At 32.6% G+C, this 19002-nt stretch overlaps 2 protein-coding genes across 3 annotated transcripts; one reads left to right on the top strand and one right to left on the bottom strand.

Annotated features, from left to right (window-relative positions):
• The first annotated feature begins 1603 nt into the window (after nucleotides 1-1603).
• On the top strand, nucleotides 1604-13066 carry LOC140879846 (calcium permeable stress-gated cation channel 1-like). Of its 2 annotated transcripts, none has more exons than XM_073283772.1 (12): nucleotides 1604-2052; nucleotides 2803-3144; nucleotides 3827-3985; nucleotides 4165-4300; nucleotides 4813-4914; nucleotides 9753-9872; nucleotides 10025-10105; nucleotides 10563-10903; nucleotides 11434-11679; nucleotides 11770-12094; nucleotides 12254-12487; nucleotides 12570-13066. In XM_073283772.1, exons 2-12 carry the CDS (start codon nucleotides 2831-2833, stop codon nucleotides 12807-12809), a joined length of 2298 nt encoding a protein of 765 aa, XP_073139873.1. In that variant the 5' UTR covers nucleotides 1604-2052; nucleotides 2803-2830; the 3' UTR covers nucleotides 12810-13066. The 2 variants fall into 2 exon arrangements, with proteins under 2 accessions (XP_073139873.1, XP_073139874.1); XM_073283773.1 differs by having other exon boundaries at nucleotides 2800-3144.
• A 159-nt stretch (nucleotides 13067-13225) lies between these two features.
• On the bottom strand, nucleotides 13226-15648 carry LOC140883534 (pentatricopeptide repeat-containing protein At4g04370). The gene has a single exon (XM_073290045.1). The coding sequence runs from the start codon at nucleotides 15638-15640 to the stop codon at nucleotides 13373-13375; it is 2268 nt and encodes a 755-aa protein (XP_073146146.1). The 5' UTR covers nucleotides 15641-15648; the 3' UTR covers nucleotides 13226-13372.
• Between the last annotated feature and the right edge of the window lie 3354 nt (nucleotides 15649-19002).

Below are 19002 nucleotides of genomic sequence, written 5' to 3'. Positions count from 1 at the left end.
TGTTTTTCTTTCCATGTTCGTAGAACTTGAAAATTGATATGACGTAATAATTATAAAAAAAATATTATTTTTATATCAAATGGTTGAAAATAGTTAGTAATATTATATCATTATTTATAAATCAGAACGAAGTGGTGCAACCTTATGAACTGAAAAGATGTCTGTTCCAAATGATATCTGCTTGAAAAATCACATCCTTTCTCAAATGTTGTGTATATATTATAAATATCAGTCCATGGTCTGAGATGAAAGATATAACAATTCCATTTCATTTGATTCGTTTTCATATCAATCAAAATTCATTCTCTATTTGTTTTGGGGGAATTTATATATTTGCTGTTTATAAATTATGTTCTTGCTCGAGTATCTTGGAGGAAAATTGTCATTATTTCGACAGCAACGTAGTGTGGGCAATATTTCCTAAGAACAGTGAATATACGCTCGGGACAAATATCATATTCTGAAACTTATTTCAACAAAAATTATTACTTTCATTATATATATGAGTCGAGTCCATTAATCTAACGAACATAACATAAGAGTTGAGATCGTATCATAATATCCTTATTAAAACTTTTGATTATCACCACATACTTCTTAACCCATGGTATCAATCAAAAGCATGAGTGTCTCGAATTGGAAAGGTCAAATTAAAAAAAAAAAAACAGAAAAAAAAAAGGAAAGGTCAATAAGTTCAACTCACCCAGACACGAATGCATAAGATAAAAGAATATATAGTGTAATAAATAAATTTATTATATAAATAATAATCTCCGGCCAACCTGAAAGTTCAACAGGTGTTTCATATTCCGTCCTTTAATGGAATAAAAATAATATAAAGTAATAAATAAATGAAACAGCATGACCAAAATCTCTCCTTTTAGGTAAAACCAACCATCTATTTATATATTAATTTAATTTAATTATATTATATTATACTATCTAAGCATCACTAATCAAGAACACACCGACCAAAGTAAAAAAATTCAACACATTTCTTCATAGCTTCCAGATAATCGAGAAAGCTGACCACACAATTGATGGAAACTCGGACTCCCATCAAATGGACTATGACTACGGTATATTTGAAGTTGAAGTTGAAGTTGAAGTTGGAGTTAAAGTTGTGAGGTTCAAAAGCGTTTATATTTGGATTTTATAACTCTAAATACACCGAAATCGATAGGTCTAGACGATAGTTTTATCAACGGCTTGACTCGAATAGTACCCGAAAATAACATGACTGTTAGAATTACAACTGGATAACATCGTACCTAAAAGATCATTAAAGAAGGGAATCAAAGAGAACCCATACTTAACCTGCCCCATCTGACTCCATATCCAACAATAGTGTTCTTCTAAATAATTAATTATATAATAATATATATCATGCAGACACATGGATTGTTCCCTTTCGGTTTTCATTCCTTACATATTCAAATCCCCCGAACTATCACGCGCCACATAAGGCGCGTGACGTCGGACAGATGGAGACCATCTGCGAAAAACTAGCCGTTAGGAGCAACACGTGGCGCTTAACATCCAGCCGAATCGTGCTTTACAGATCATCATCGTGAATAATATATTAATACCCCATTATTTATTTAGTGATAATTTACTGTAATTCTTTAATCGGCCTCTCCCAAATTCAATCATTATCAGTCAATTGCAGTAGATTCTTGACGAGATCTGTCACAAAATCGAAACTTTACCCCTTTAATTCTTGCAATCATTCAATTTCTCCAAATAAAATATAGCAAGAAAATCGCGCCTGTTTATCAACTTTCCTGGTACATGTTGTATTCATTATATATTCGGATACATCGGTCCCGCCCTTTTTTTTTGGTTGCTCATACCTGAGTGGGACTACGTGCATTGAATGTACATGCGGGTGTTTTTTGGGTTTTGATTCAACAGTGAAGGATTTCTTGTATTTAGTGTTGTTCCATCGGGGACCTTTCGGTTTAATCTTCTCGATCGTTTTGTTCTTCGTTTCGGTTTTGGGAGTTGGTACGATTTGATTAGGACTCGAACGAGGGAATTGATTTCGCGTCGGTAAGTTTCCCTTCGGTACTTTTTCTGCGTATTATGTACTTTATTATAGCGACCTTTTGTTTTCTCGGGATGCTTTGATGATAGTTTGTCACTTTCTGTGAGAAGGGGAGACAAAATAGCGGTTGTTTTACTTCTTGGCGTAGGTATAGAAATTTGTTGCGTGATCCTTTTTATTAATTTTCTTGAAGTGGGATTTTTTTCTGGGGGATTTTTTAACATAACTGGACAAATATAAGGATCAATCATTTTTAACTTTCTTTTGTTTTTTTCTGAAGATATAATTTTATCTTTCTGACAAGAATCTTGTATGGTCTTGTGTTTTGTAAGTGGTGCAGAATGATTATTGCATACATATGTTGCACATGATGAAGTTTTTTGTGCGTATTCAATAAATTTTACTGTCCAAATTGTGATATGCCGTTAATGGTGAAGATCGAGAATTCGGTCAATGTGGTTTTTGGTTGAGAAAACTTGTAAAGAGAATGAACTGAGATTTATTTTTAAAGCTATGGTTTATAACTGATATTAGTAGTTCAGGATGCTTAATTTCATTGTTTATTGTTTTCCTTCAATTAACTACTTTGCAATTGCACTAATTGTAATTTTAATATGCTTTCATATTTTCAGGCTGTTTACATTTTATGTGAATTATTACTATGGATACTTTACATAAATATCACTATTCATGCCATAGAAATCATGCTTAGTATGTATAGCGATATTTATGGATATATTTTCTATTTATAGCAGGAAGTTTGCTTAATACTAGAGGCAAGGGATGGCTACTTTTGGAGACATAGGGGTTGCAGCAGGCATAAATATACTTTCTGCTTTGGTTTTCCTCGTGGCATTTGCCATCCTTCGGCTGCAGCCATTTAATGACAGAGTATATTTTCCCAAATGGTACCTCAAGGGTTTGAGAAGCAGTCCCGTGCATTCAGGCGCTTATGTGAGCAAATTCGTTAATTTGGACTGGCGATCATATGTTAGGTTTTTGAATTGGGTGCCAGATGCTCTGAGAATGCCAGAGCCAGAGCTCATTGATCATGCCGGGCTGGATTCAGCTGTCTATTTAAGAATTTACTTGCTGGGGTAGGCATGATAATTCAATATTCTTTACCTTAGTACTAATATTCACTTGGGTCTCATATTTTTTCATATACAAGTTAAGCTCACTTGGAACAATTTTATTCCATTGTCTGGAGCAAATAAAATTGAGTTAGTTAATCATGAATCAAGAAGTTCTCTGGTTGATTCCTAGTAAGCATCATCCTGTTGATGGTTTTCAATTCCTTTTAAGTGGTCTTGATTGGATATATGCATTTGGTCGCAGTTGGAATTCATTTGCTGGTTGGATTTTGTTGAATGTTTAAAAATTAAAATATGTTACTCTAATGGGGGATAAATGCACTCGGACAAAGTTGGTAATCATCTACTCCTTCGATTTTGTTTAATTTTGAAAAGCAGAAAGATAGGAACTGGAGTTAGTAATAGAATTTGGATTCCTGTATATCTCCAAAACACATCAAAACTATATAAAAAGCTTATCATACTTTTGATAACATAACATATGACTCAAGCACTGCAAACTATCTGACAATTTACGTAGTTCTGTATCTTTTTACTGAATATTAACTTTCTACATATGTGATTTTTTTTCTCACATTGCATCTGTCTATGTCTATATCCGCGGTGTTGGATAGAAAAACTAGGAAACAACATTCTTAGTTGTCGTTCTTAATTGCATACTGATTTTGTGCTGATTTTCATGCAGACTAAAAATTTTTGTTCCCGTGGCATTGCTAGCTTGGGCTATCCTAGTGCCAGTAAACTGGACGAACAACACCTTGGCTATATCTGAAGCAACGGACAAGCTAGAGTACAGTGATATCGACAAGCTTTCTATTTCAAACATTCCATATGGTTCAAAAAGGTTAAGAGGTTTTTCCTCTTTTGTGGATTTTTGCGATGATTTGCATTATCCTCTATGTCGATTACTTCATGATTTCTTGGTGTTTTGTGTTATCCCGAATATTTCATACAAAGAATGGCATTTTTTAGTTTACAGATGTGTGAATGACGTATGATTTATACTTCATGTTCCTCTAATAGGTTTTGGACTCATATTGTGATGGCCTATGCCTTTACATTTTGGACATGCTACACTCTAAAAAAGGAGTACGCAGCCGTTGCAACAATGCGCTTGCACTTTCTTGCTTCTGAAAGACGTCGTCCTGATCAATTCACGGTACAAGGCAATATCCTGATAAAAATTAGTTTGTTGGGGAATTTTTTTTTATAAAACCAATAAGATAAGAAAATGGGTCTTATTTAACCCACAAATTGATAATGTCTATGTTCTTGAAATTCTTCCTATTCTCTCCAAGAAAAGAGGTTAGCAAAAACCCTCGTACTTTTGAGTATATTAATGTACTAGAATAATTCCCTTTTCTTTTCTGGCAATGTGATTATAATAATCCTTACAAGAAATACTTTTAACTTTTCTGGCTAGTTCAACATTTTGTTTGGTGATTGTGTAATATGATGTGTGTGCTTCTCTATATTTCTTGGCGACAACTTTCATTTAGGACATACCGGGTTGTCCAACTTTCTGTCTCCATTGATAACTTCAATTGATTACATACCTAAGTATTTGCTTGAGTTAAGATGCATATCTATGGTGGCTGCTGATGTCTTAAATTTGGTATCACTGGCCAACTCTGTTTTCCTCTTTCAGTGGTGAAGCTTAATTTTTCACAGGTTCTGGTTAGAAATGTGCCTCCTGATCTTGATGAATCGGTGTCGGAATCTGTGGAGCATTTTTTCTTGGTCAACCATCCAAATCATTATCTGACTCATCAGGTTCTCATCTATTATTCTATTATATATATAAAAGTGTCACTTTAGTTGTGAATTTACATTTTTATTCTCATTACAATTCATTTAATAATTAATTTTTTGTTATTTCCAAAACTTTTTGAGGTTTTTTATGTCATTCTATAGATTTATTCAATGCATATTTAATTTGTCACTATTTATTTATTCTAGGTAAAATTGATTGTTAATATTTAATTCATGTCCTAAAATTAAAGTTTAGTTGTTAATTTACATTTTTATCATCATTTTAATCTATCTATTATATATATATAAGTGTCACTTTAGTTGTGAACTTACATTTTTATCCTCATTACAATTCATTTAATGATTAATTTTTTGTTATTTCCAAGACTTTTTGAGGTTTTTTATGTCATTCTATAGATTTATTCAATGTATATTTAATTTGTCACTATTTATTTATTCTAGGTAAAATTAATTGTTAATATTTAATTCATGTCCTAAAATTAAAGTTTAGTTGTTAATTTACATTTTTATCATCATTTTAATTCATTTAATAGTTAATTTTTTTGTCATTTCCAAAACTTTTTGAGGTTTTTGAGGTCATTCTATAAATTTATTCAATGCATATTTAATTTGCATGTCACTATTTATTTATTCTAATTCATGTCCTAAAAACTATGTCCTAAAATTAAAGTTTTATTAATTGAAAGCTATATTAAATTTTTTTTTTCTCTACATCAAAGAAATTTATTTATTATGTGAAATTATTTTCAACATTTATCTTCAACGCTATGCTTTTAGTCTTTATTCTTCTAACATAATATTTTGATTATTAAACTTTTAAACAAATAACAAATTAAATCAAATCATTAATTTTAATTATTTGATTCAAAACAAGTAGAATCATATCATAATCATAAATCGATATTGTATTTTACTTATATAGGAAACGTATCTCATACTTTATTCAATCAATTCGTTTATTTTTTTGGAATTTGGTAATTTAACTAAAATTTCTTGTATTCCTGTTTTTAGGAAGAATAACTATAAAATTAACAATGATGCCTAACTAAGTAATATCTTAGAAAACTTTAAGGACCAAAAATATTTCAGTGATAAACTAAAAGTGTAATCAACAATATTTATACTTTTTATCGAATCGAAGGTAAAAGTAGCACTTTATTTATGAATTTAATAATTAGTTTTGTCATTTTTAAGGTTTTTGAAGTTTTTTATTCATTGTATAGTTTTGTTCAATGAGTATTTAATTTGTATATATATATCTATGTATTTATTGTAAATAAAATTAATTGCTAATATTTAATTCATGTTCGAAAAGAAAATTTTATCAATTGAAAGCAATATTTTTAATTTGTCTATAAATCTAAAAAATTTATTAATTTTTTTACCTTACTTTCAAGTTTTATCTTCATTGCTATGTTTTTAGTCTTTTAAATTTTTAACATAATTTAGTATTAAACTTTTAGAAAACAAAAAATTTCAATCGAGTTATTAACTTTTATCGACTTGTTAAAAATAAATAAAATCATATCATAAATCGAGATTTTATTTCACTTGTATTAGAAATGTATTATCCTCTTTTATTCAATCAATTAGTTTATTTTTTGCATTTGGTAAGCTAACAAAAATATTTGGAATTCCATTTTTTTAAGAAGGGGGACTAAAAAAATAATGGTGATAACTAACTATGTAATCCTTTAAAAAAATTTTGGGATTAAAAATATTTTAGTGTTGAACTAAAATTGTAATCAACACTGATATTTTTTTGTACAAATTTAAAAATATATAATTATAACCAACTTTCTTGTTGATGTTTGAACTACATTATAATATAATATTTATTTATATAAAAGTGGTTATTTAGTTATGAATTTACAGTTTTGTATTTATTTTATTTCATTTAATGACTAATTTTTTGTCATTTTCAAGGTTATTTTATGTCATTTTGTAGTTTTTTCAATGAGTATTTAATTTATGTCTATTTATTTATTTATTTATTTATGTGAATTAATTATTAATATTTAATTCATGTTCTAAAGTAAAGTTTTATTAATTGAAAGCTATTTTAATCTAAAAAATATATATTAATTTTAAAACTTACTTTCAACCTTTATCACCATCGCTATGTTTTAGTCTTCTAAACTTTTTAACATAATATTTCGGTCATTATAGTTTTGCGAAAAAAATGAATAGAATCATTAATTTAGTCATCTGGTTCAAGACAAGTAAATCAGATCATAAATAATTGAGACTATATTTCACATATAAATGAAAGATATTCTCATATTTTATCCAATCAATTTGTTTTAATTCGTTTATTTTTTTTTTTGAATTTAGTAATCTAACTAAAATTTTGGTATTCTAGATTGTAGGACTAATATTATAAAACTAATGGTGATGACTATGTAATCTAACTATGATAGTTCACTGAAAAAAAATATTACAAGATTTGAAGAAATAAAAAAAGTTTACCTTGATTATTGCATATTATATGTATATGATTTTTCAGAAAAAGGTAAAAAAAAGAGACATTTACATATTAATATTTTTGATTTTAAAATAAGATTATGACAAAATTATGAAACAATTATGTTTATCATTAATTAAATAAATAATTGTACGACTAAATTAATTTTTTGGCATAAATTTGTTAATACTTTAACATAAGAGTTTATGTTAGAAAAATTTATTTTGTATTGTATTTTTGTTAGGACATTAATTATTTTATATGCTAAATATTATTCAATGTATATTAAATTTGATTTTCAAAGCTAACGAAACAAAGTTATTCAATACGCTAGAAAATATACACAAACTTGTGAATGTATTATGCATGAGCAAAAAATTTGAAAATCAAAGCAAGTCATATAGACATCATGTTTTATCAGACGTAAAAAATATATATGATTTATATACACTTTATTCATAGAAGATCAAATTTTATCTTCAACTAAAACTTTTAAATTAAAAAATTATTATTATTTTTCACTAACTTCTTAAATTTTAGGTTTTGGTCACTAAGTTTTCAAAATTTGTTTTTTGTATACTAAATTTTATTTTAATCTATTTATACCTAATTGTTGTGGTGACACTGGAAAATGCTTTATTTTGCATCGAAAAATACTGACATGGGCATTATAATAATGATGCAACTTAAAAAAATTTTGACTTATTAGATGTCACGTCAACAATTGGATTAAAAATAGTCAAAATTAAAAGTTAGTGTATTAAAACTTAAATTTGACAAATCAATTGACTAAAAAGTAAAATGTGATGTGTTAATGGAACTAAAAAAAATTATTTTCTTTCAAATAAATTATTGTTTTAACTTTCAAATAAATTACTGTTTTAACTTACAAATCAATAGAAGTAAAATTTTTATTTAACAGATATTACTTTTGTTGAAGTGCAATAACTATTCATACTGAGAAGAACAATAAAAACATGATGTTTGAGATACAACATAGTTTAAAATATTGGATTAGTATTGTTACCAATGACTATAATTATTGAAAATGCAATAAGCATTCGACCATACAATATGTATCAAAGTGAAGTTCATGACTTCGATTCACATTGATTGCGAGCATAATTATTGGGAAGGAGATTATTGGGTACAATAATTATCTCTTTGCTATGTAAAACAATCAAAATGTAGTGTTTGAACTGTTACACATATTAAAATATTTGAATTGCACAATTATATATCAACTATATATAGCTTTTAATAAAATGCAAACGCTCAGTCTTACGGTTTATAAAAAATCAATGTATTTTTTTACATTTCTCGACAAATATATAACATATGTTATTGTTTTAAAGTCATTAATTAAAAAAATAAATTAAATCCAAGGTGTAAAACATAAAAGCATCGATTAGATACCACAAATCGATCGTAAAGAGAAAAAATTAAAGACATAATGTTCTCACTTCAATAACTAATTAGAGATCAAATCATTATAACCAATGTTTAAAATTGATAGTAAAATATATAACACTTAATTAAAAAAGCTAAGCAAACAATTAATAAAGTTATTATAATGTGTCACGTGCGTTGCACGTGCAGTTTTCTAGTCTTCCTAAAATTGCCAACTGTGTATAGATCGTAGTCAGTATGATCTGGTTTCTTTTACTTTAGTAAAATAATTTCATTGTAAACCGTGTCGTTTCCAATGTTCTTGGACCAGTTCAGTTTCATGTATTTTCAAGAAAATTCCGATAGTTTAGAAAAGAAAAAGGGCAATAAATTTTTTTCACTCAGCTGCTCTAAGATGACATTGTAGCATATCTGAAGACTCTTTATTTTATTTTACTATTATGTAGTGGCATGTAAGCATCCATAAGCTAAAGCTTATACATTTATGTGAATGAAGATGTGATTTTGAAAACAAGGACTGAGTTAAATATTACCGTGAGCAAATAAATATAGGTAAAGGGAAATGGAATCGAAGGAATTAAATAGTCTTAAAGAAAGTGGCCGTGTGCCTCATGTAATCCCAATATCTAGCCAATTGCATGTTTTTTATAGCCGTCGGTCATGTTTGCTTTACTTTTCATATCACGGTATTGTAAAAACCAATAATGTTCTCAAAGTTTCTATCGTTGTGTGTACCATCATGGCAACACCTGCCTCTCTTTTTTATCAACAAAAAAGTTCTTATTTGCGTGTAACCTATTAATATATTTTCTTATCAACCTGTGATGTTCGTTCCACTTATTGCTTCTGTTTTGATGCTTCTCAGGACAAAGCTTTGTGTAGTATAAGCGTATGGTAGACATTGTACATCAAGCATTGGTTTTTGTTGCTGTAGCATCGTTCTTAGTTTAGACAATTTGTGCAGGTTGTCATTAATGCCAATAAACTTGCTAAACTGATCGAGGAGAAAAAAAGCAAGGAAAATTGGCTCGACTATTACCAGTTAAAGTATTCAAGAAATCAATCACAACGCCCAATGACAAAGGTATTACTATATATTTCAACTTTCTTTAAGTGTTGATCTTGTATCCATTGTTATGAACAATCCCATGTTCCATATTAGTGCAACTTCAAGTTAATTATAGTGAGTCATTGGTTTAGAAGTGCAATGAATAAAGTAACTACTCAAAATTACAGACTGGTTTCCTTGGCTTTTGGGGAGAGAAAGTGGATGCAATTGATCATCAGACATCTGAAATTCAGAGACTCTCAAAAGAAGTAAGTAGAACCACTCAAAATTTCTTTAGATTTAATAGGCTTTTCCAATACACATTTACTTATAGAGAGTCTTGCAATTAAAACAAATGGCTATTCACCGATTTTACTTTTGTTGGATTCTGACACACATTTTATTAGAAAATATAGTTTGGGCACTTTTTCTGCCATGTCCGGTGATACTACAAAATAAGACCCATTTACAAACAGAAGAAAATGTTCAATCATCTAAAAGTTCATCTTAATTTCCATTATTGTTAAGTTTTTATGTTGAGTTTATGCTACATATATTTGCTGGATATAACTGTTCTAATATATTTCCTATTTGCTGGATATAACTGTTCTAATATATTTCCACTGCAGTCACGGATGTCTCTTTGCCTCTTGCTGTCCCTGAAACTTAGTGAAGGATTGCTATTTCTTTATTTATTATCTAAACATAGCATTCATATTTATGCAGATAGATGAAGAACGGCTGAGGGTGAAAACTGATCCTGATTGCATTATGCCAGCTGCGTTTGTCTCCTTCAAAACTCGTTGGGGTGCTGCTGTTTGTGCTCAAACACAGCAATCAAGAAATCCAACTGTGTGGTTAACCGAGTGGGCTTCGGAGCCACGTGATGTCTACTGGAATAACCTGGCAATACCCTATGTTTCACTGACTGTTAGGAGGCTTATTGCTTCTGTTGCATTTTTCTTCCTAACATTCTTTTTCATGATCCCTATTACCATTGTGCAATCTCTTGCGAATATTGAGGGTATAGAGAAAAGGGCACCATTTCTCAAGCGGGTTATTGAACTGTGAGTGTGCATTTTTAAGAGAATATAAATGCAGTATATGATAGTTTTTAATGGTTGTTTGCTTTCTCTTTATTTGTTTTTGACAAATTCTTACCTCTGTGGTCTTCTCATTTTGTGTCTTTAGAAATTCTGACATCCTGTTGAATTAAGATTGACATTTGAAAGGGCTACACAGAATGATGAACAACTGGGGTTTTCCTATAAATTTAACAATTTGCTGAAAAGATTTTCCATAAGTGACAAATTGGCCTTAGTTTCATTCTAGAAAAAATTTACAATATTATCTTTTCCATTATCCTTGTCGTCACTCGTCAGCCTCAATCTATTATTGTAGATGATATTCCTTCTAGTTCTTCTTTGTTGGTTTTTCTTACTAAAACACTATGTCTGCCATTTTATCAAGTCTTAGTATCATGTTTATCGCTAGGTATTCACAAGTGTTTTTGCAGTCTCTGTTATTATTGTGAAGATGGTTATTTCTTCTGGTGCTTCTTTGTTGGTTTTTCTTACTAAGTTACTATTTGTGCCAGACATTTTATCAAGTCTTTCATCCAGGGTTTTTTACCTGGGATTGTTCTGAAGATTTTCCTTATTGTGCTGCCATCCATATTGATGATCATGTCCAAATTTGAGGGATTTCTGTCCATTTCATCCCTGGAGAGAAGATCAGCATTGAGATATTATACCTTCAACTTTGTGAATGTTTTCCTTGTGAGCGTAATAGCAGGAACAGCTTTTCAACAACTCAATACTTTTCTTCATCAGTCTGCCAACGAGTAAATTACTTAAACATGCATCGCCATGATGGTTTTCTGAATACTCCAACCCTTTACTCAACTAAGTGTGCGATGCGGTTCTTATTGCAGGATTCCTAAAACTATTGGTGCTGCAATTCCCATGAAAGCCACTTTCTTCATCACTTATTCAATGATAGATGGATGGGCTGGTGTAGCGGGAGAAATCTTGAGATTGAAACCTCTGATATTCTTTCATTTAAAGAACTCTTTCTTGGTGAAGACTGACAAGGATAGAGAGGAGGCAATGGATCCAGGGAGCATTGGCTTTAATACTGGGGAACCTCAGATACAATTATATTTTCTACTAGGCCTTGTTTATGCTGTTGTGACACCAGTTCTGCTTCCATTCATATTGGTTTTCTTTGTGCTGGCTTATGTCGTGTTCCGCCATCAGGTAGAATTGAATCTCGCTTCTCTAATTGCTTCAAAATTTTCTTGATTGTGGGAATGATTCAATATTGTAATGCAGCCACACCAAAGGAGGAGGGGACACTAATACTAATATATTAAGCATTTATATCAGGTCGTTTCATGGTCATTTTTCGTGTTGCAGATCATAAATGTGTACAACCAACAGTACGAAAGCGCTGCAGCCTTTTGGCCAGATGTCCATGGACGCATAATATCAGCTCTGGTCTTCTCCCAGCTAATTCTAATGGGATTGCTAAGCACAAAAGGAGCCGCTCAATCCACTCCATTCTTAATTGCACTTCCTGTGTTGACCATCTCATTTCAAAGATACTGCAAAGCCCGTTATGAGCCGGCTTTTGTCTTCTATCCTTTACAGGTTCTTTTCACTCTCACCAATCTCGTCTCCTTGAATAATATCAAGCTCATAACCGGTTCTTGCCTTTTCCTGTGGATTTTAGGAAGCAATGATGAAAGATACTTTAGAACGAGCACGAGAACCGAACCTAAATTTAAAAGCCTATCTGCGAAATGCTTATGTTCACCCAGCTTTTAAAAATGACGAGGGTGTTGAAGATTATGATGATATAGAAGATGGGAAGTTAGCTGCAAGTGTTCTAGTGCCTACGAAACGCCAGTCTCGGAGAAATACGCCAGAACCAAGTAAAACAAGCAGCACTTCCTCGTTGGATTGTCCCTGATAACTCATCTTATGTTTGTACATGGTACTAACTAGCGTGGCCTCTGAGAAAGTGATTCTGTGAAATAGAAGATGAAGTGTGAGAAAATGCAATTTTGGTATAAGATGCTAGGCTAAGAATTGCTTGGGGTTTTTCCAACATTCGACTCAGAACAGTCATTTTAGAAGATGTATATTGATGGCTTCATTAGGCATGGTACACATCCATCAATATCTGAAGCTGATGGATGTGAACTCAAACAACTTGAATTCCACGTGATTTAGATTTACATATTTATTGATTAAGAAATGGTTGTGATCGCGGTCAAAAAGTGAAAAGAAAAAGAAACGACCGTGGTCTCCTTTTGATTTGAACTTCACACATTTTGCATCTTTCACTTCAAAGAATTGAGGTATGCTTTGCAAATCGAAATTTTCTATTTTCTCAACGATCGATTCAATTTAGAAAGGTTTGTTACACCTAAATTGTGACAAGTTGATATGGAGGTTGTTTAAAGCAACCCGGCTCATGCTTCAATGGATTCACGTTTAAATCGCATAGCCCACGGGTAAACCAAACAAATCTCATTTTCCGAGCACCTCGGGGTCAAAGACAATAACATCTTCACATTCTGAACTCAACACCGGTTCCGTCATGTCATTAGTCAATTTCCGCAATAAGGAAACTATGTTTGCATATTGAGGATGTGAACTATGGTGGTTGAAAAAGGGGGTGATCGATCCTTGCATTTCAATAGAACTCCAACCGGGTACCTTTCTCAGACCAAGAGATCTCATTTGAGCCCAAGATTCCCCAACACCATCCCATTTAGCCATTGAAGCAAAGCTGTGAGCTAGTTGCACATATTTACCAGCATCTACAGGCTCCAATTCCGATATTTCTTTGGCGATGATGGCCCCAATCTCTATTTCACCATTTCTTCGACAGGAATCAAGTATTATGCCCAGAACATCACTAACTGGTTCTGGGAACATCTTCTTGTAGAAGTTATATGAATCTTGAATCCTACCAGCTCGGCAAAGGAGATCAACTATGCATGCACAGTGTTCAAGCTTTGGTTTAACATTATGCTCATTTTTCATTGACTCAAACAAGCTCATTCCATGGTCCACAAGTCCATTATGACTACATGCGTATAAGACAGATAAGAAAATGACATCATTCGGTACGAGCTTGTTCTTCAGAAATTTGGAGTACATCTCCAAAGCAGTCTCCCCTTTGCCATGAGTACCATATCCTGCAATAATAGTGCTCCACGAAATTGTATCGTGCTGTGGCATACTTTCAAAGCACTTTCTGGCAGAATCCAACTCACCGCATTTAGCATACATATCAACCAAGGCTGTACCTATCCTGATGCATGGTCCAAGAGAACTTCTAACAACAAAGTTGTGAATCCACTTTCCTTGATGGCATGCTCCCAAAGAAGCACATGATTGAAGAAGGGAGATTACTGTGACAGAATCAGGTTGTTCGTTAACTAGCCTCATCTCATCGAATAAATACAAGGCTGTAGTTAAATATCCACTCTGCGCGTAACCAGCAACAATGGCATTCCAAGAAACTTTATCTCTTTCTTCCATCAAGCGAAAAACAGCTAAACTCTGCTCCAAATGGCCACATTTTGCATACATACTAACAAGAGAATTTTGGGTTGAAATATCTACCACCATTCGCTGCCTAAGTATGTAGCAGTGAATTGAAGTTCCAAGTTTGACAGACCCCAATTGCCCGCAGGATGCAAGAACGCAAGCCATGGTTGCAGTAGATGGCATAACCTTCAAAACCAGCATTTGCCGAAATACTTGCAATGCCTTGTCTGCAGAATCATTCTGTGCAAGTCCAGATATCATTGCAGTCCAAGATACCGCATCTTTATCACCTGCGCTTTTAAATATTTGCGTCGCATCGTCCAACTGTCCACATCTTGAATACATAACTACGAGAGATGTTTGTAACTGTTTATTCATTCCAAAACCGGAAGTCAAAACCTGTCCATGCATGATTTTTCCCACTTCAACACTACCATCATTGACAGCCGCAGACACCAATGCCCCAAAAGTGTGTTCATCAGGCTCCGCATTTTCGTATCTCATTCTATTGAAAAGCTTTGAAACCCCAGTAAGATTTCCAACAATAGAATAGGCATTGATCAAGCTATTCCAAGAAACAGCATCCTTATCGTCCAACAATTCAAAAAGCTCCTCCGCATCTTCTACTCTTCTACACTTGGCGTACACGCTCAACATACAATTCATCAGTGCTATATCCCATGTATAACACCTCTTTATTATGCAAGAATGCAAAATATCCAAGTGAACACTCACTGTCACGCCAGAGAGCATGGTCAAAATAGTAATCGAACTAGGTTGAACCCCTTCATACTGCATAGAATTATACAAAAAAAATGCATTTCCCATATCTCCAGCACGAGAATAACACCCAATGATTGCAGTCCAGGGGACTATATTTCTCTGAGGCATCATATCAAACACCCTTCGGGCATATTGAGCGTTCTTGAACTTTGCATAGAAATTTATCAGCGAAGAGGAAATGTAGGGGTCTGAGGAAAACCCACTAACGAAAAGATGCTGGTGGAGCGAGAGGCCGAGGTTGAAGAGGTTAAGGGACGTGCAAGACTTGAGAAGGGAAGGGTATGTGAAGGCATCCGGAGCGGCGGTGGTGGAGTTGAGCATGGATGCGAATATGAGGACGACTTGGCGGTGGAATCCTTCCACGGAGAGGCGATTGATACTGGAATTGAACCATTTCGTGGTGGCTACTGGTGGCGACTTCGGAGACTGAAAGAGTTGGGATTTGAAGGCGTTCATGGATCATGGTAACCCCTCCCAACTAATATTGCGGCCCACTGTCTGCATAAAAAAAGGGGTTGTTATGCTACTTGGGAGTGCCCGAATGGGGATCCGACGGTTCATGTTTTTTCGATGCAGCACATGGGCAGCATAGATAAAGCCCAAAAAAGGGTCATAAAGGGAAAAGGGATTGGATTGTAACTTACTATTATTATTATTATTATTATTATTATTATTATTATTTTTTTTTTTTTTTTTTTTTTTTGAAAAAAGGACCCATGAGTCATTTTACGTCTACGAGTGAATATATGTATGTCTTTGTATTTAAGTACAAGTACACCATTAGATTTATTAAAAACACTTGTTCAAATCTAAATCTATTTCTGATTCCGACGACTCAAACCTAAATCTTCATTCTCGTTGAGTAAAATCCATAGTCGACCCCCTTTTCCTCCCACCTTGTAAACGTCTTCCTTTCTCGCCGATTCTCGACCCAAATCCTTGGTTCGGCCTGAATCGTTTCTCAAATTCATTTCAATCGACGCATCCACTCAAACTTCATCGGACAAATTAAATGAAACTAATATGGTAATGTTTTTTTCGAATGTTTGTGTTGGTTCATATTAGGAGGTGTTCACGATTCGGATAACCACCCGATTCGAACTGAAATCAAAAATTTAGTTTGAACCAAAAATCGAACCGAAAATTCGGTTCAATTTTTGGTTTTTGGATTTTCGGATTTTCGGTTCGGTTTTTTTCTGCGGTTAACCGAACCGAACCGAACCGAAAAATCAATTCTTTTTATTTTTTTTGGTTTTGGTTTTGGTATTTGAATTTATTTACTAATCAATTAATATGTGTATCAATGTGAGTTCAAAAAATTAATTTTATGGAAAAACTGGAAGAACAAAAGCCATAATTCGTTCTTTAAAAAAAAGACATAATTGGTTTAATTATTTTTAATTGTGAATTCAACTTGAAAAATGTATTGATTTAGTGATTTTAAAGAATATTAATTTTTCAAATAGAAATAATTAAAAATTAATTAAGTTATTTTATTATATTATATATACACGTATTTGCATTATATATTACATTATTTTTATAAATTCATAAATTATTATTATTGAAATAAGAAACGTTAGCAATTTTTTTGTTTTCAGTGCAGTTATTTTCAAATACATTTTTTGAAGCATTAAATCAAAAATATTTGTATGAATATATGAGTTTGTGGATTCTAGTTATATTTGTATCGTATTAAATATTAATCAATGAGTTTTTCAATTGTTTTTTTAATGTTTCTAAATTCAAATTGCGGCTGTAGTGACTAGTGATTAGGATTATTTCCACTTTTTAGCCAAGTTAAAGGAAATTGATTAATACTTAAATCTTAGTTTGTAAGTATTAGTATATTTAGATTAATAAAAAATACACAACTCAAACTCAAAGTATACCTATTCTTAAAAGAACATATAAACATAAAACATATGTGGACTTATGGTTTTTTCAAATAGAAAGATAAAAATTAATTAAGATAATTTTTATAAAATTATACATATGCATATATTTACATTATATATAATATTATTTTTATAAATTCAGAAATTATTATTAACCAAACGTCATGATGTAATCTTTGTTCGAAAAAATTAAATCTCAAACGGTTTACGTCCAAATAAATTTTGCGAAGCAATTAAATGTTAATTGCATATATTTGACTCGATATAATTGGTTGTTCACTTTTCCAAATATCATTTCATCAAAAAAAATTTTCAAACCAAATCCAAAAAAAAAGGTTAATTGAAAAACCAAAATGAAAAACAAAATTTTTTCGGTTAAAAACCGAACCGAACCGAACCGAACCGTTCCATTCGGTTTGGTTTTCAGTTTGGTTTTTTGGAGAACCGAAAATTTGGTTAACCGAAAAACCAGTTCGGTTCGGGCGATTTTAACCGTTTGGAAACTCCTAAGGAAGACGACGATCGACTCGAGAAGAAACAAGCGTAAGTCGACCCACACTAATGCTTGTTGACCCATTGGGTCGGCCCAAGTGCGGGTAGACCCACGCTTAGGTCTACCACGTTTGTCGACCCGAGCGTGGGTCTACCCAAGCGCTTGGGTCTACCCATGTTTGGGACCCAAGTGTGGGTAGACCCACACGACCCACACTTGGGTCGACCCAATTTTAAGTAAGACAGGTTGTCTTTGTGATTTTTCTAACGTATTTATTTGTATTTTTAATAGGTTTATTTGTCAAAAAAACTAAGTAGTGATGCAATTTTTTACTGAAAATTAACACTTGAGTCGAGATATAAAGATACAATCGAGAAGATTCATCATTACCCGAAAAATGAGGAGAGAAAAACGTTTTTTGAATGTCTTCTTTTAGTATATCATTCTTTTTTTAGTAGTCTCTTTTTTTTTTTTTTTTTTAAGCAGCCTCCTCCTTTTAGATGATATACTTGTATCTGAGTTTATATATTTTTTTGTCTGTAATATGTTTGATAATCAATGGATATTGTATTGATCTTTAGATTAATTTCGAAGTGATGAACTTAAGGTTTTATGGTCGAATGTTTGATGTTGGTCAGTTTTTGGGACGACCCTGTTGATTTTGGCTCTACCCTGATGACTTTGGGTTGACCCAGTTGCTTTTGGGTCGACCTTGGTGACTTATGGGTCTACCCTGTTGATTTTGAGTCTATCCTGATGACTTTTTGGTTGTTCAGGTAAGTTCAAAGTAAGTGTTGGGTTAATTGTTGTGCTCGGTGTTGTGGCAGGTGGGACAACACTTGAAACAACTGTTTTACCTTTCAAATCTGCATAATCATCAAATACCACGTAAATAGATTTAATACTTGTCCTAGTTCTCAAATTAAACACACGATAAGCTCGACTATTTAAAGCATAACCAAGAAATATTGTATTAACCCGCTTCCATTTTACAAGATTAAGTGATTTTAAACATGTTAGAAAATGACATATAATTTTAAAAGTATCAAAACATGTTTAAGGAGTCGTTATTTGGTCAAAATAAGTGGAAAATCAGATCCGGAACGTCCGAAGATGGTAGGATAGGTCTCGGGGATCCAAAAATGGTAAAGAAAAGGGTGTTCACTTCGGAGCCACCGTTGTGCAGATCGGAGCTGCCGGTACGAACGGAAGTTCCGATGCAAGAACGGAGCTTTCAATGTGCTATCTGAAGACGTGGCGATGAGAATTGTACACGTAGCTGCATGCAAGAGATCGGAGCTTCCGTTGGTGCATCGGAGCTTCCGATCTCAACTAGTTGCAACGTGGATTCCATGCACAAATCGGAGCTTCCGATGGCACAATCGGAGCTTCCGATTGTGCTCTATAAATAGGAGACGAGGGGGCCT

This window comes from Henckelia pumila, chromosome 2 (genome assembly GCF_033568475.1).
Source record: "Henckelia pumila isolate YLH828 chromosome 2, ASM3356847v2, whole genome shotgun sequence".
Lineage (NCBI taxonomy): Eukaryota > Viridiplantae > Streptophyta > Magnoliopsida > Lamiales > Gesneriaceae > Henckelia > Henckelia pumila.
Note: the sequence above shows the minus strand (reverse complement) of the source record. Positions and strands in the feature narration are given on the sequence as shown.

Coding starts and splice junctions, on each gene's coding strand:
- LOC140879846 (XM_073283772.1), top strand. CDS start 2,831: ATGGCTACTTTTGGAGACATAGGGGTTGCAGCAGGCATAAATATACTT. Junction 3,986..4,164: donor ATTCCATATGGTTCAAAAAG/GTTAAGAGGTTT, acceptor TTCCTCTAATAG/GTTTTGGACTCATATTGTGA. Junction 12,488..12,569: donor TTGTCTTCTATCCTTTACAG/GTTCTTTTCACT, acceptor TGTGGATTTTAG/GAAGCAATGATGAAAGATAC.
- LOC140883534 (XM_073290045.1), bottom strand. CDS start 15,640: ATGAACGCCTTCAAATCCCAACTCTTTCAGTCTCCGAAGTCGCCACCA.